This window comes from Microtus ochrogaster, chromosome 6 (genome assembly GCF_000317375.1).
Source record: "Microtus ochrogaster isolate Prairie Vole_2 chromosome 6, MicOch1.0, whole genome shotgun sequence".
Classification (NCBI taxonomy): domain Eukaryota; kingdom Metazoa; phylum Chordata; class Mammalia; order Rodentia; family Cricetidae; genus Microtus; species Microtus ochrogaster.
This window is the reverse complement of record NC_022013.1, coordinates 34173629-34190919: the sequence shown is the minus strand read 5'-3', so window position 1 is coordinate 34190919 and position 17291 is coordinate 34173629. Positions and strand designations below refer to the sequence as shown.

General features: G+C 37.6%; 2 protein-coding genes across 3 annotated transcripts in view; one reads left to right on the top strand and one right to left on the bottom strand.

Annotated features, from left to right (window-relative positions):
* Trove2 (TROVE domain family member 2) overlaps positions 1 to 12408 on the top strand; it is a 25447-nt gene extending 13039 nt beyond the window's left edge. Inside the window, exons 6-9 of the mRNA XM_005348465.3 lie at positions 1373 to 1489; positions 2638 to 2751; positions 3003 to 3149; positions 5427 to 12408. Of these exons, the coding sequence (XP_005348522.1) occupies positions 1373 to 1489; positions 2638 to 2751; positions 3003 to 3149; positions 5427 to 5579 (531 nt within the window). The 3' untranslated portion in view covers positions 5580 to 12408. The remainder of the gene's footprint in view (positions 1 to 1372; positions 1490 to 2637; positions 2752 to 3002; positions 3150 to 5426) is intronic.
* A 4324-nt stretch (positions 12409 to 16732) lies between these two features.
* The window catches only part of Glrx2 (glutaredoxin 2), a 10563-nt gene continuing 10004 nt past the window's right edge, over positions 16733 to 17291 (bottom strand). Inside the window, exon 4 of one of the 2 annotated variants that reach the window (XM_005348462.3) lies at positions 16733 to 16991. In XM_005348462.3, the coding sequence (XP_005348519.1) occupies positions 16860 to 16991 (132 nt within the window). In that variant the 3' untranslated portion in view covers positions 16733 to 16859. The remainder of the gene's footprint in view (positions 16992 to 17291) is intronic. The other variant, XM_005348463.3, reaches the window with a different exon arrangement.

Here is a 17291-nt window from a genome sequence, read left to right as displayed (position 1 = left end):
AAAAAAAAAAAAAAAATACTTGTGGATTAATATATTTTGTAAAAACACATTTTAATAATAATATTAATAGTTTATCTAGTGTAAAGTATATATGCATGGGTTTTTCTTAATTGGTATGAAGCTGACTGCAAAACTGATGTTGTAAGTTTATGAGTAAATTCTTGTTACTCTGAATAACAGCTATTTATCCCAAGATCATTTTAATATATTTTAAGGTCATATTGATAATTTACTGAATTTGAGAATTTGTATTTCTGTGGGTTCCTTCAACTTAATATTCTTTTTAAATTCAATTGCTAATCAGGAGCTGAGTCTCATCAGTCTTGATAATTAGGTTTTCAAAATGCAAATGAGAACTATAAGTTAAAAATTTTTTATTTCAAAATTTTCTGGATTGTGGAGGCTCAAAAATGTGAGCCTATCTCTACCTTGTCAGAGAGTTTGGACATTGCTCAGAATGGTTGATAAGTGTCGCTACACATTCTGACTCAGGACGTGATTACTCGATTCTTTTGACATTAAGATGGCTTATACAAGTAGACCCATTCCATCCTGACAGATGGTCAGGATGTGCAAGCGTACTTTTGCTCTTTCTTTTCTAATATGAAGTTACCTCGGGAATGGCCTGATCTATGGAGCAAGTCCCAGGACAGCCAAAACTGCATAGAGAGACCCAGTCGAGAGAGAGAGAGAGAGAGAGAGACAGACAGACAGACAGACAGACAGACAGAGACAGAGACAGAGAGACAGAGACCCGGAAGACCAAAAAGAGGTATTTGACCTTGTATTTGTATCGAGTGTTCATCCCAGCATTATTCAAGGAACCAAAAGGTGCCCAGGTATTTCACTTTCTGAAGCACACTACACACTGTAGAGCCAGAAAAGGCCTGGAAGGTGCAAGGCTGCTCAAGGTGAATGCATCAGCTTAAAGTTGCTGCTTAATCGGATAACATTTCTATTGTGATAGTAAGAGTATCTAGAAATAGAGGCAGTGCTTGTAAGCTGTAAATATAGACTTAATGCCACGCAATTATGCCCTTAAAAATGGCTAAACATTATTGTTTATAATGTTATTTATCTTTTTCCACATTAAAAAAAGTAAATAAATCTTAGATGTTTCCATGTTACTTCATTGAGAAAAGTCTTTCAAACTAGGACCATAGCTTCTTTAAGTAAAATTAAATGGGTTACATTGTTTTCTTCGTTTTACCAGTTAATAAGAGGTGGAGTTTTAAAAATAATAGGCATTTAACTTACATATCAAAAAACCAGGCCTTTCCTCTGGGAGCCTTTTGAATGGAAAATGAAGAAATACAATTTTTTTTTCCAGCTTAAATCTGCCTTTGTTGTGACTATTTTGTTTGCCTTTTAGATGGTTGAGCCAACTGGGAAGCGTTTCCTGCTGGCTGTTGATGTCAGTGCCTCTATGAACCAGAGAGTTTTGGGGAGTATACTCACTGCTAGTACTGTTGCTGCAGCAATGTGCATGGTAAGACTCCCAAAACAATTTAGCTTTCCCACCCCCAAAATGTGTTTAAAGTAAAACTGTAAAGGTAAACATCATCAAGAATTAGTTTTTCAGAGCTGGAGAGATGGCTTAGCACTTAAGAGCACTGGCTACATTTCCAAAGGATCCAAGTTCAATTCCCAGCATCCAGGTAGCAGCTCACAATTGTCTGTAACTACAGTACCAAGGAATCAGACACCCTCACAACAGATATACATTCAGACAAAACACCAGTGCACATAAAATAAAACAAAAACAGAACCAAAAAAAGAGTTGTTTTTCACTTATTTTGTCAGTCCATTTATATAATGTTTACCATTTTATATCTAAAGACAACGTTTCAGTTATACTGAGGATGCATGTGTAAGGAACAGTCAGAATTGAGCTGCCAAATTTTATAGCAAGATTAAAGGTTACTAGTATTTGCAAAAGTAGATGATAATTAGAAAAAACTATGTTTAGCAGGGCACGCCTTTAATCCCAGAGATTTTGGCAGAGGCAGGCAGATCTCTGTGAGTTTGAGGCCAGCCTGGTCCAGGGAGCGAGTTCCCAGACTGCCAAGGCTACACACAGAAAGGGTGGGGGCAATGAGGAAGGAAGAGAGGGAGGAAGGGAGGAAAACATGTTTAAAAGCGCAAACTAGTGACGGGTACTAGTTCAGTTCTCAATCATGCTTCCATCACCACGTGGCAAGGAAGCCCCCTTCACTTCTGTGCCTTTATTCCTAACTTAGTAAAATGAGAAGCTTATGTTTGTTTATTCGCCTCAGAGGGTGCTGTAAATATCAGTTTCTCAGAGAGTTTTTGAGTCATACTTTTTATTTGTTTTCATGTATGGATTGCATTGGCCCCTGGGGAGAGGGACCCTCAGAGTATAACTCACAGGAGTCATTCTGTCCTTCCACCACGTGAATTCCAGTGACTAAATTCTGATTGTCGACAGCTAGCGGTGCCCACTGAGCCATCTCACCAGACATCAACAGTGCTGTGACTCTGTATTCTGAAACACAAATATTCAAGTTCAGGAATAATAAGCCCCATAGTGTTTCTTTCAGAGATAAAGTTTTATAAGCCTTTAAGAGACTGTAATTATGTCAGTATGCTGAAAAGTGTTACTATTGCATTTTACAGCTGGTCACACGAACGGAAAAAGAGTCTTCAGTAGTTGCTTTTGCCTGTGATGTGGTACCTTTTCCTGTGACTACAGACATGACCTTGCAGCAGGTTTTAACAGCTATGACTAAAGTAAGATACTGTTTTATTTATATGGCCTGTATTTTTTTTACTTGGGGTATGCATAATATCTGTAGGAAGGAATTGTTCTAACTTCCCATAGCAAGCACAACCAAAAATATCTATGTGCAGGCGTGGCGAAGCCTTGATACTGGTTTTACATAAAATGGTGCTCTAAAAATTAGAGCTTCTATGTATTCATTTGAGACATGTGATAGACATTGAGGTACTTTTATTTTACTGTCTTTCTTTCCCTGAGATAGGTCCCAGCAGGTAGCACCGATTGCTCTCTTCCAATGATCTGGGCCCAGAAGACAAACACAGCTGCCGACGTCTTCATTGTCTTCACTGATAATGAGACCTATGCAGGAAAGGTGCCTCCTGCTGTTGCCCTGAGGGAGTACCGAAAGGTAAAGCACAAACCTGTGCACACCAGACAGTACTTCCTTCCCTTTGACTACGTTTTCTTCATTTGTGTAGGAAAGCCAGTGGCAGATGGGCTCAGCAGTAAAGTAAAAAGGTAGGGACTACACATACATCACCCAGTTCCAGTGCTAAATAGTAGTAAGAATGCCCTTTGCCAGCAGCTTTGAGATGACCAAGTAAGTATCTGACCGCAGCTAATATTGTTGATGATACGTTGCATTCCTTGAAAAATTAAATTATCATTTGTAAGTTTAAAGAACTGCATAAAGTTACAGTACGTTTTTCAGTCTGTCTTCTAAATTTCATGGATATATCTGTATTGATATTCTCCTTGACAAAAATGTTCTGTTACTATTGCGTCCTTTTTGGACATTGGTCACTAGGCTATTGAGCATGAACATGTGGCTCACATGGCTAGAAGGATAAGCAGAACTTGCTGTGAAAAACACTGGTTCTCAAACATAATTTTCCCACAAGCTTCGGTGTTCATGTTAGAAATGTAAATCGCCGACCCCATCAGACATCTGCTGAGTCAAACCCCACCGATAGGCTTCTGGTTTCCCATGAGTGCTTTGCTTTTGAGTGCCATAACGTAAGAAATAGTATTTGCACTTAAAAGCACTTTGGATATGTTATTGGTTGTTTTACTCTTTTGGGGGGGGGGGTCTGCCACCCAGCTGCTCCATAATCACACAGGCATAGTGTTTCCTATGAATGCCTGGCCTTAGCTTGGCTTATTTCTAGCCAGCTTTTCTTAAATTAACCTGTCTATCTTTTGCCTCTGGGCTTTTACCTTACTATATATTATTTACCTTTCTTTACTTCTTACTCTGTGGCTTGCTGTGTAGCTGGGTGACTGGCCCCTGGAGTCTTCCTCTCCTCCTTTTGCTCCCTGATCTTCTCTTTCCTGATTTCTCCTCCAATTTATTCTCTCTGCCTGCCAGCCCTCCTGTTTCTCTCTTCTGCCTAGCTACAGGCCATTTAGCTCTTTATTAGATGAATCAGGTGTTTTAGGCAGACAAAGTAACACAGCTTCACAGAGTTAAATGCAACATAAAATAATGCAACACATCTTTGCATCATTAAACAAATATTCCACAGCAAAATCAATTGTAACACATCTTCAATAAATATTTAACAACATAAATATAAGTCCTAAGTCTCTTCTAACTGGATTCTGCACAAATTAGTTAGCTGATAAAATGTCATAGTAGATAATAGTTCATACATCTTAGAGTTGGTACAACAGTTTTACCTTGTGTCCAAAACAAATTTATCATCAGAACTGGGCGTGGTGACTAAGCATATAATCCTAGTACTCAAGAGATGAAGGCAAGGGACTAGAGAGGTGACTCAGTAGCTAAGAGCACACACTGCACTTGCAGAGAATCTGAATTCATTTCTCTACACCTAATTGGGGGATTCATAACTGCCAATAACTCCAGGTCTAAGAGATCTAATGCATCTGCAACCACCTGCATCACACATATACACATTAAAAATAAAGTCTTTAAACAAAAGAGTCTGAGGCAAGAAGGTCTTTGATTTGAGGCCAGTCTAAGCTATATAAGGAGTTCAAGACTAGCCTGTGCTACATATATAGTGAGATCTCGTCACATTACATAAGTAAGGGCTGGATATGTATCTCCATTGGTAAAGTCTACCATACATGAAAGCTCAATCCCTAGTACTGCATAAAACTTGGGATGGTGATACATGCCTATAGTCATAGCATTTGGAAGATAGAGAGAGAAGGGTCATCCTCAGCTATATACCAAGTTTGCGATCAGCATGGGCTATGTGAAATCCTCTCTCAAGGAAAGTTTATCAAGTCTTTAAATATATTTTTTTCATGTTTGTTATAAAAATGAACCTTCATTGATTCTTTCTTAATAATTAGTTATTGTGATCTTAACTACATATCAAGAGACTGGGATTATAGCTCAGTAGTAGAAAGCTTATCTATTATACTCAAGGTCCTGGTTTGATCCATAGCACAAAGGATTGGTAGGAAGAAGAGAGAGAAACAGATGGGAGACGGAGCAGAGAGTCAGAGAGAGAATGGGGCAGAACTATAGTTCTGGAGGGTAAGATTTATTGTATATATCAAAATTGTAAACTGGACTTGGTGGTGCATACTGCAATCTCAGAATTTGGTAGGGTGGAGTTCTAGACCAGCCTGACAAAAGAAGATCTTAATTTTTTGTTTTTCTTGCATATAATTATATATGTATTTGCTTTTCCCTCTATTTTCCATACAGAAAATGGATATTCCTGCTAAATTGATTGTTTGTGGGATGACATCAAATGGTTTTACCATCGCAGACCCAGACGATAGAGGCATGTTGGATATGTGCGGCTTTGATACTTCGTCTCTAGATGTAATTCGAAATTTTACATTGGATGTAATTTAACCATAGGTACCAGAATGACCTGAGGGGTTCACTGCTGTAGTGGGCTTCACGGAAAAGTTACAGCTACTTCCCAGCTAAATGCAGTAGTGAGCAGTGTCATCGGTGTGTGTGTGACGGAAATGGACTTTGCCAAGAGCAGGAAAAGAGGGAAGGAAGGAAGGAAGATCATGTTGAACCCAAAGGTGCATGTACTCAGTAGCTCTTGAGAAGTCTTCAGGATACTGTAGCTTTCTTTATAGAGAACTTCTTTTTAATAGACACTGTAAAATCGTCGTGTTTTGCTCCAGTGAATCACTCATTTGTACTTTCAGCAGCTAAGATGCAAAAGTGTAAGTAGCCTCACATGTCACTGTTTGAGAAGTGCTTGCTTTCTTAAATGTTTTCATTGGAAATGGACAGTTTTTATAATGTCCAAATACTCTGAAGTGCACTAGACCATGTGACTGTGATGGAAATGAACCTCACAGGGTAAACTTTATACAAACGGGTTTAAAAAAATACTAAGACACTTGGTACAACTAAATTATGAATGAGTTTTAAAATCCAGAATTTTCTAAGATCATATGAACAACAGCTGTCTTATCAATGAAAAGGGTGTTTTATTTCAGGTGTTTTGTTTGTACTTGCTAGACTTTGTTGCCATTTGGTCAGAACATGATGGCCATCCCTAAGGGACTTGTTGAGTTTGTGTAAACGGAGGAATTTGATTGTGTCCTTGTATTTACTGCCGTAAGTGAAGACACACTTAAGGATTCCCTCTGAGCATCAATAGTGTCTCATACTTAACACTTTCCTATTTTCATCTTTTTTATGGAAACAAAATGTTTCCATGTTTAAGTCCCCCCATCCATAATCCTGGTAGTATAACAATTAAAATCTCAACTGTTAAACTCTTCCCATACCTCTAAAATACCTTGAACTACTTTTTATATTTTTCTAATATTAATTTTATCTGTAGTCTTTTCTATTTGTGTCCACTACTCATCTTGTGTCTTATTTCTTATTGGATAGAAATATAGAAATTATAGAAAGTATAGAAATAATAAAGCAAGCTAGATCCTTCAAGTTCAAAGGCAATTTTAGAGTAGGCAGCTATCAACCAGTCAGTCTGTGCAGGAAATCTAAAAACATGTTTTGTGTAACTTAAATTTCTTTTTTGCCATACTAACATGCATTCTTTAATTGAGCACTCACATTTTCATTGGGAGGTTTAGCATGAAAGTGGCCTATTGAAAGGCTGTAAGGTAGTTTATACTAAAACTTTAATTTTTTTATGTATTCTTTAAATATTGAAGGTTTACTGGGGGCTTATAAAGCCCTCTCACTTTATATGAAAACTCAAAACTAGAAAGTGTAGGTTACATAACCTTATTATTTAGAGGGTAAAGTTTTTTATTTTGGGAGGGAAGTGTCTTTGCTATTGTGAAAATTTGTGTATACATGTTCTTCTTTTTCCTAAGAAAATTAGGCTCTAAAAACCGGAAAATGTTCCCTTCCGATAGATTTCCTATATTAGTGAGGTTGAATATGTAGCTGTTCTTTCTTTCTCTGCCAGCCTCCCACCCCCTGTAGGTATTTTTTCAAGCCAGTAACAGTTCTACAGTGTGGTTAGCAAAGATAGTAAGTATTACCTTCCACTCTAAACACCATGGCTTCTGATGTTGTTCTGGCTTTAACCCTGGTCACATGGGGAATTTCACATCTTTACTTTTGATACATTAAAGTTTCATATTCAAACTGAATTTAAGAAAAACTCTAAGAATTACATGAGAGCTATTGACTTCTTTAAACCCAGGATCTAGTTTTAATAGGATCTAACTTATTATTAAATGTTACATGGATTATTATATAAATGCTTCTTTTGTTTCTGTGCTATTTGGATAGTGCTTTTAGGCAAGCAGAATATGTCTAGGAGCAAATATTTAATCCATCAGGGAATTCAGATTAGAGGTGACCCTTTTACAGTATTTAGGTAGGCCTAATTAAATAGGTTAAGATTGAAGACAGGAGCCAGGTGTGGTGGCACAAGCCTTATTCCTAGTACTGGGAGGTTTGGACAGGTATAAGTAGTGAGACCCTCTCCCAAAAAAAAAAAAAAAATTAAGAAAGAAAAACAGAAAACAAAAGAAGACCCCACTGAAAGCTTCAAATCTTTCCCATCTTCAAATCACAAAAATTCAGACTGGAAAAATATCTTAAGTAACTTTTTTTTCTGCTGTCCTAGAGCTATGTAGATCAGGCTAGTCTCAAACTCACAGAGGTTCTTCTGCTTCCACCTCCCAAGTGTTGGATTATAGACATATGCCACCATCCCGAGCATAAGGCTGGATGATTTTGGAGACAGGTGGCCTAAGAAGGCTTTGCCACTCTAGTTACCATTCTAGCCTTTTCTTTCTCCTACATGGGAGCACATTGCTTTAATAAGAGATACGGTAGAATTATGCAAAACTTTATTCAGACATTAGGAATTGATGATATGCATAATTGCTTTAGGAAATTGTGAGCATATGTTTTTTTTTTAATTTGGAATAACTCAAACACAATTATGTCTTAACAGCCTATGTTGCTATGTAATATAGCCCCATAGAAAGGATTTACCTCATAAAGCATAGGATATACTCAAGTGGTAAACAAGTTTTATTTTCCAAATTACCATTAATTAAGGGTTACTCTTAAGTAAATAGTATGAAAAATACTGCTTTAAAAAACAATCTTAAGAAAAATAAACTTTATTTCCTAAATACTATGTAAATATTTACAGGATTTAGTTGTTATTAGTAAAACAAAACACCAATCTTTTCGTCTCACCGTTTTCTATTAGTAGAATTGCACTTAATAAAAACTAGTAGTGAATGGTTTAAGAGTGTGAGGAGTATGCTAGCGAGTAGAATTTACTTCGCCCTTTGCAGCCTCTTGTTTCTTTTCAAGTGCTGTGTCCTTAGAGACAACAGTTTAACATAGGTGTTAAAATTTGGCTCTTCTACAAATTAACGTATCTTATTCTTAGATCGTAGAAGAACCAGCAGCTTAATATTTACCTAAAATTGAAACCAGAAAGAAGGCCTTTCAATACAAGTTCAATATAATTTTTAATTACAAACACTAAGATGTCACTATTCTCTGATTAAAGTGAAAGAAGAAATATACTTCAAGAAAGAATGGAAGCAAAGCTCAAAATTAACATACCACTGTGCTGTTACTGACAGGCACTTGCTTATTTGAGTAACAAGTCTGCAACTGACAAAACACTGTTGGATGGGTTGTTCTCACTTTTCTAGATTTTGAAAAAAATCAAAGCAGTATAAATTTGAGAATATAACTATTAAGAACCATCTAAGCAGGAAATGAAGGCTAAATCGTTGTAAGTTCTTGGAGTTTTGTTTTTTGTTGTTGTTGTTGGGTGTGTGGGTGTATGTGTGTGTGACTTAAATATATTGTCACGGGACTGGCAAGATGTCTTCATGGGTAAAAACACTTGCCACCAAGCCTAACAAATTGTGCTCAGTTCCTGGACCCTACATGGTAAGAGGAGAGAAATAGTTCCTGCAAGCTATTCTCTGATCACGTGCATGCAATGGCATTTGTAATGTTGCATGTGTGTGGAAAAGTGGGAAACTAAGATACTGCAACAGATCTGGTGACTGTGTGATGAGCTTCTGTTAACAGTAACTCAGAATGGAAAATCTAGTCTTGGATTAGGTTGGTTTTGTTAAGGTACAAATTGTCTTCTTGGAGAAATGTCATTCAGCCATAAGGAAATGTCAGAAAAGACGATGGGTGCTGCGGTGAAATGAGCCAGTATTAACTCTGAATTGACTTTGTTTTCCTGATTCTTGCTAATCTCGTATTTCATGAAAGATTATTTCAGGTCTGTTTTTCTCCTTGGCAAGTCTTTTCACATTTTTGTCTTTTTTTCAGTTTGATTCAACTGGGTAATAAACTGCATGACCAGAAAGTCATCCACATTCAGGCTTAGGGTAAATCTCTTGCAGGTTGTTTTTCATTTTATATAAATTTAAGAACATAATTTTCAGGATTAGACAGATTGCTCAGTGGTTAAGACCACTGACTGCTCTTCCAGAGGACCTGGGTTCAAATTTTCAGCACCCACGTGGCAGTTCACAACTGTCTGTGACTCCAGTTTGGGTGATCTTAAATCATCACACAGACATACATGCAGGCAAAACACCAATACACATAAAAAATAAAAATAAATACAAAATAATAATAAAGTACCTTTCCAAATTACTAAAGTAATACCTGCATTGATACATTATCTCCCTAAATCAAGAGAGAGATTACCTTTATAGGTATTCCAGAAATTTTATGGCCATTCAGTAAGATCAGTTACTCAGAATCTGTTTGTGATTATTGATAAACATTAAAAAGAGAAGTGTTGTACTATATGAGGAATCTAATAATTGACAGTTTCAGAAAGTGAGGCTTACATCCTGTTTTTCCATCATTATAGACTCCAAGTCTACAAAGTGTCCACCTGAGTGTCCATGCACACACATACACTGAGCTTACAATATAAAAAGCCTTATGATGATGTATATTGGCATTCATATCTTTCTATTTGGTAACTATTTGCATTTTAAAATAAAATCACTGTGAACTTTAAAGTCAATTCTAAGATATTTTTTCATATAAAAGACTAATAATGTTGTTAAATGTACTGTCTGAGTAAAATAACAAATGGCACACTTTTCCTAAATCCTTAAAATAAGGTATATTAGAAAATGGAAAGGAAAATCTGCAATATCCTATTCCTGAATTGTGATTGTTTCCAGTAAGCATTTGTAAATAAAATGAAGATATACAAAAGCTATTTCTGATCCTAGAGATAGTTTTGTCTTTCTACTTTATCTATCCCTGCCTTTAAGCATCTTAACTTTATGAACACAAGTGAAATTTAATTTTAAAATGTTTGAACTTCTATACTTTTTATAAGTTAGCAGAATCTGGATTTGAAAAAAAAGAAACTAAATTTATTTCTGCTAATTTCACTTTACTATATGTTTGTATTATTAAAAGTGCTGAATGGGTTAACATCCTGTTTACCACATGTAAGTGGTAAATTATATCGGTGAAAACCTTGCATTGAAATTTGTGTCTAAGTGACTGTTTCGGCATTGTTTGAAACATAAACTTGAACCCCAGTATGACTGAATTAGATTTCATTCTAATAAAATGAATGAATACTAATATGAATGAATGAATACTAATAAAATAGTTCTTGTTTCACTGTTCTAAATATAGACTCTATATTTGGCACCGTTGGCCAAATAGCTTTGTAATTTATTTGAGTTATAATTTTTTTATTGCAAACTTAATAATGGAGAATTCTCCAAAGGAATAAGATGTATGAAGTTGTATTTAAAAGAACTAGAGCAGGAGTGTTACTCTCTGTTTCTAAACTATCCATTTGTTTTATTAGAATATCATTCATTTCAATAATTGGCCAATTGATGAATCTTTCAGGTATCCAGAATAGTGTCTGCAAGAAATAAATTATAGTTATATAAGAGCCTTAACGTGGAAAAAAAATGACTCTTTCGACTGCCTTAAAATGTGACTAGCTCTCCTTTCCAGACATACTAGTTTCTTTAGAGTCTGTTAATCAATAATGCCTTAATAGTGTCCTAATGTTTCCGAAGAGTAGAACTTACAGGGTCTTCTAGGGCTTTTAATATAATGTAATGAATGGTTAGGTATTAAACCTGATTGAACATTAACAATTTAGACATGCAAAGAATAATCTGGCTGTGCTGATTGATGTGTGGTAAAACATGACTGCACCATTAGTATATTTGTGGTTACTTAAGGTTTTTTGTTTTGTATAACCAGTTATCCAGAAGCTGGACTTCCTGACATAACATGACCTCCAAGGACCCATGTTGCATATTTAACACTGAATGAGAAGTACAGATGTTGAGTTCCAAAAAGAACTGCTTTTTAAGGGAAATTTTTGAGGCAAAAGACAAATATTTTGGTTCAAGCCTTTGAGCAAACTCATCTAGAGGAATGAATATAGAATTAAAACATTGAGACTCTTGTAATAAAACTGTCAGGCCAGTGACTTGTTTCATTGAGTTCACATTTTGTGTTCACTTTGCCTTTCAAAGCAGGAATATCTTCTGAAACTGAACAAGTGCTTTAAACTGTCATGCTGGTGCTTAAAGACGTATTAAGCTGGTATGTAACTAACTTATTTTTAAGGAAAGGAGCATAGAGTGCAAACAGGCCTTTCCTAGGACGTGTGATTAACTGATGCTGTCAAGTCTTCCAGGTTTGCAGTGTAAATAATGTGAAACAATGTGACTTTGCTGTTTTCTAATGAGGAATGGATGAATGCTTCATTTCTTACACTTATTTCATGATAAGTTTTCACCCACACTGAGTATCCTTCAAACTTGGACTTTCCTTCAAACCTTGCAAAATAATCTTTTGCATACAAGTTATTTCTTACCTGAAATGGTTGGGACCACAAGTATGTTAGGATTCTTTTTTCAAATATTGGAATTATTTTCATATGGGATATTCTATGTGAACCTCATATATATCATATGAAAGCAAATTTGTCTTCATGTACTTGCATTTGACTGTGATTTGTCAGTTGGTCTGATATGGAACTTTCCACGTGGTGTTATGTTAGCTCTCTCAAGTTTCCAATTCTGCAGCTTTTTAAAACTTTGGATTTTCAGACGAGTGATGCTTAAATAAGTTATTTCGGGTGTGGAGTGAGTGGGTACTACAAGAACTGTTGTCACCAGTTTATTGTAGAAATTGATAGGTGTACCAAATAAATTTTATGCATATCAAATAACTGTCTTTTTATCCGTTTAAAAAGCATTAATCTTAAGGTTATAATATGCCTTATTTGTAAAACCCGGAAGTAATCTGTTACAATTCAAAAGATAAAAAAAAATTGACTTTCCATAATTAATATTGTCCTATTTTCTCTAGCTGCATGTGCATAAGGTATATGTAGTTGCAGATTCTTTTCCAAGCACGTCCCATCAAAGGATCAAGACAATTGATTTTCATCAAAGAGCAAACATTTTTAATCATTAGTGTATAAGTGTATGTGGGGACGGGGTAGTGCAAGTTACAGCACAGGATGTGGGTTCCTGCCATCAGACTTGGGTCTTTCAGCTTGGTACAAACACCTTACTTTCTGAAACTGGGTTTTGCTTTAGGTTCATATTACCCTTTTTAAGGCCACATGATATGGAGAAGAGTGTGAGAGTCAGTGTTACAGACATCGAAAGCCTGCATGGTGTATTCACCTGTAATCTCACACATTTAAGGTCAGACTGGGCAACAGAACAAGACCCTCAAAAAGCAACGTTTGAAGCCTGAGTCTTCCCCAATCCCCTACTATCTTGGCTAGGCAAGTAAGGAACTTAGAAAACCCTGAGGGGTCCAGAAGAAACCCACACATTATTAAGAGTAGCCTTTGCATATCTCAATAATGAACTCCATTCCAGGTGACTTAGCCTCCATTTATCAGTGCATCCTAAAGACCCAAGGTTCCAGTCAGTTGTCCCCTAACTGCTAAGTCACAGGGACTTGAACATTTCTTTACCTTGCTCTAATAAAGTACCAGTTAAGAAATTCACTTCAGTTTTACCATGGCAAACATGTGGTCCTGTCCTGGTCTTCCCCCAAGCAGGCAGCATCAGGAGTTCAAATTAAAGTTCTGTGTTGGCCTAGGTTGTCATCTTTAGGGCAGCTGCTGACTTCAGGGCTTGCTTACTCTCTGGAAATCTACCCTGCTCCAGAATTTTTATATAAAAACAAGGACTTCTTGAATTTTGCATACAAATGGATGGAAATAGAAAACACATGGGATGTACTCACTCATATTTGGTTTCTAGCCATAAACAAAGGACATTGAGCCTATAGTTAGTGATCCTAGAGAAGCTAAATAAGAACCCAAAGAAAAACATATAGGCATCCTCCTGAATGTTGACCTTCATCAGGCGATGAAAGGAGACGGAGACCCACGTTGGAGCACTGGACAGAAATCTCAAGGTCCAAGTCAGGAGCAGGAGGAGAGAGAGCGCGAGCAAGGAACTCAGGACCGCAAGGGGTGCATCCACACTCGGAGACAATGGGGATGTTCTATTGGGAACTCACCAAGGCCAGCTGGCCTGGGTCTGGAAAGGCCTGAGATGAGGCCGAACTCGCTGAACATAGCGGACAATGAGGACTACTGAGAACTCAAGAACAATGGCAATGGGTCTCTGATCCTACTGCACGTAATGGCTTTGTGGGAGCCTAGGCAGCTTGGATGCTCACCTTACTAGAAATGGATGGAGGAGGGGGTTCCTTGGACTTCCCACAGGGCAGGGAACCCTGATTGCTCTTCGGGTTGAGGAGGGAGGGGGACTTGATTGGGGGAGGGGGAGGGAAATGGGAGGCGGTGGCGGGGAAGAGACAGAGATCTTTAATAAATAAATAAATTTTTTAAAAAAACCGTACATCAAAAAGAATCTACCCACGTGTTAGTATTGGAGGTCAAACCAGGGACCTTGCACATGCTGGGTGCTATTTTCCACTAGGCACCATACCCCCAAAAGAAAAATAAAATTAAATATTGTATCCTTTAGGCCAAGCAGTATGTCAGTGGGTAGAGAGCACCTGTTGCACAGGCTGGATAACTGGAGGTCTAGCCCCAGCACCCTACTGAGGTGGAAGGAGAGAACTAGCTGCAGAGCTGTTCTGACCTCCTCCTGACATGCATGCATACCACGTGGCGCCCTCCTCCCAACACACACACACGTTATATCGTGTGTGTGTTTCTACATTGTACCCAGCATTTTCTTACATCTCTATTTGTACCGTCAAGTACATGCCTGCACATCATCTATGTGAGAGCAAGCCCACATAGATGCAAGTCAAGAACAAGTTTCAGGAGCCATCTCTCTCCTTCCACTGTGGGTCCCAGAGACTGAACTCAGATCATCAGGCTTGCTGGGCGAGTACTTTTACCCACCGAGAGATCTCACATTCATCATTTCAAATACTCAGAGGCGGAGCCTTTATCCTTACAGTCTCCGCAAAGAAACTTACTCTGCCACGAGTCGGGGGCGTGTCACTTCTTTCACCTCTAGTATCTGTTGATGAGTGGAGTTCTCGTTTGCAAATCAGTTCCTTTTGAAGCAATGCTACACCCCAAGAAGTAATCTTGAAGTCATTGGAAATAAAATTCTAAACGCTTATTCGATAAGTACTGGAAGCGCTTATTTCTTGATAAAATAAAATCATAAGTGATAAGACATTCTGTTACCTTCTACTGATAAGGCTTATCTTAGAACAAGTCCCTTTCATGTTCTGTTTCCACAAGCCGAGGAAGAACTTGAGGATTAGTTGTATAATTCAGTGGTCAGGTACCTGCCTTCTATTCAGGCCCTGGGCCAGAGTCAGATTACCACAAAAAGTTCTTCAAAGCCAAGTACCATATTATCACCTGGCCAATATAGCTATGCATTGAAGTAACCTGCCTCTAACCTACCTAAATCTGCTTAACAGAAGCAACAATGACAATTTTTACCTTCCTCATGCATAACAGAATTCCTCAACTCTCTGAGTTTTACAACAGCAAAAATATAAAACTTCTCATAATATAATGCAAAACAAAGGAATAAAAATAATGCTATTTTCTTTTCCTACCAACATCACATGAACTATCAGGGAAGAACAGTCTAACTTCTCCCTGTGTCAAGGTATCCAAAATGCTTGCAGTCCATGTAGGAAACATCACTGACAGCAAGCCACTGTCTTCATCAAAACTCTCCTTGATTTCTTAGTCCATCTCCACCAGAAAGCTGAAGCACTCACTCTGGAAGTCCTCTGAGAAAAGGTCAGCATTTGATAATTTGTCCCCTGTGACTCTGGGAATCTACTAGGAAATGCATTGTTTCATATTCCTGACCAGAGGCTGGAAATATGACTAGCTTAGGACAATATTGAAAATATTTTCAACTCTTAAAATAATACTCCTTAAAGGAGTATTGCTAAGTTTATCTGAAATGAATTCTGTTCGAACACTGTATTCCTAGTTCGAAAACATTAAGTTAGCATTAAAGTGATTTTATCCTCCAACTGTACTGCTGAGAGGGACTACCAGAGACTAAGTAATTCAGAAGAGCTTTGCTTGTTATAGTTTATAGTTTGGGAAGCTTGAGATTAAAGCGCCGGCATCTAGTGAGGATTTTCTTGCTGCATCATGACACTGAAGAGGGGAGAAGGGCAAGAGCTCAGGTGTGGAGAGGTAGGGGACAGACTTAAGAACCACCCTCTGTGCTAACTAAACCTATAGTACAGCACCAACCCATCTGCCCTCCTGATTCATCACTTTTTAAAGGTCTCACCTCATAGCATATCAAGACATATGTGTTTGTAACATATGAAGTCTGTGATGGATGAGGGATATTCGAACCATAGCAAGGACTTTTAGTCTAAACTCCATCTAATACCTGGCTCCCTTAAACATTTCCAGACTGGGCATGGTGGATCAGTATTTAATCCAAGCCTGGAAAACAGGCATGAGGACTGATGTGAGTATGAGGTCAGCCTGGGCTACAGACTGGCCCCGTCTCCCCACCACACACACACACACACACACACACACACACACACACACACACACACACACAAATTCCAATAGCTGTTACACATTCTGAAACGTAGAACATCCCAACTGACAGCATGATGAAGTAACATGTCTGGACTATTCGAAAAGTTCATTCTCACTATATTGAAACCTTTTGCCTTCCACCAATAGACATGTTTTCTTATCCCTGTAACTATGAAGTCATCAGCAGTTTGGTTTCCCAACTATAAACTTCATTCCGTCCTACATATTTAATGTCTCCGATGATCGTGAAGGGTTGTCAAGACATGGTATCACAACCTACTGCACATCTACATCACATTAAATTTTAGAGAACTCACACATCAGTCCTGAAAGCTAGTGAATGTAAATTAATCCCTGAACACCAAAGGGAGTAAGAATTTCAAGTGCTTACTTTTTCTTCATTATAAATTGATGAATAAATCCCTTATAAACAACTTTCAATGGAATTCCATCCTTTCAGTTTTACAAACCATCTCATGCTCAAAACCTGGCCAGGAGGAAGATGAGGGTCCAAGGGAATTTATTCATTATTTTACATCATTCTTATGAAGGCAACACACACTTAAAACATCCTCAAACAAAGTGTGGGATTGCATTAACTAACATTTTACTGGCTACAGCGACCACATCATTCAACTTCTTTCCTCTTGCTTTTTTTTAAAATTACATTGATGAACCAGTGGCAGCAATTTTCCTTCTTTGTGAAGCCTGTGAGTGTCCATTGCACCTCCGATAAATGTTCCGTTGACAAATATTCTTGGAACCTGTTGAATAAGCAAAAATTAAATGAGGCCTAATCATAAGGGTCAGAACCAGTCCAATTTTGGAGAGAAATAAGAAAAAGTAACTTGCCCAAAATTGCAATAGTAAAGAGGTCAGGTTTAAATCCAAGACAGTCTAATTTTAAAGCCCTTCCTTCTACACACCACATTAATTTTAAAATAAGACAGGTGCTATGAACCAACATGAGATTCAGCGGGGTCTGCCTGACTTCCAGGGCCTGAGTCAGAAAGGTTCAACTTTTATTTTTATCTGTCTCTTTTTTTTAATATTTTATTTATTAT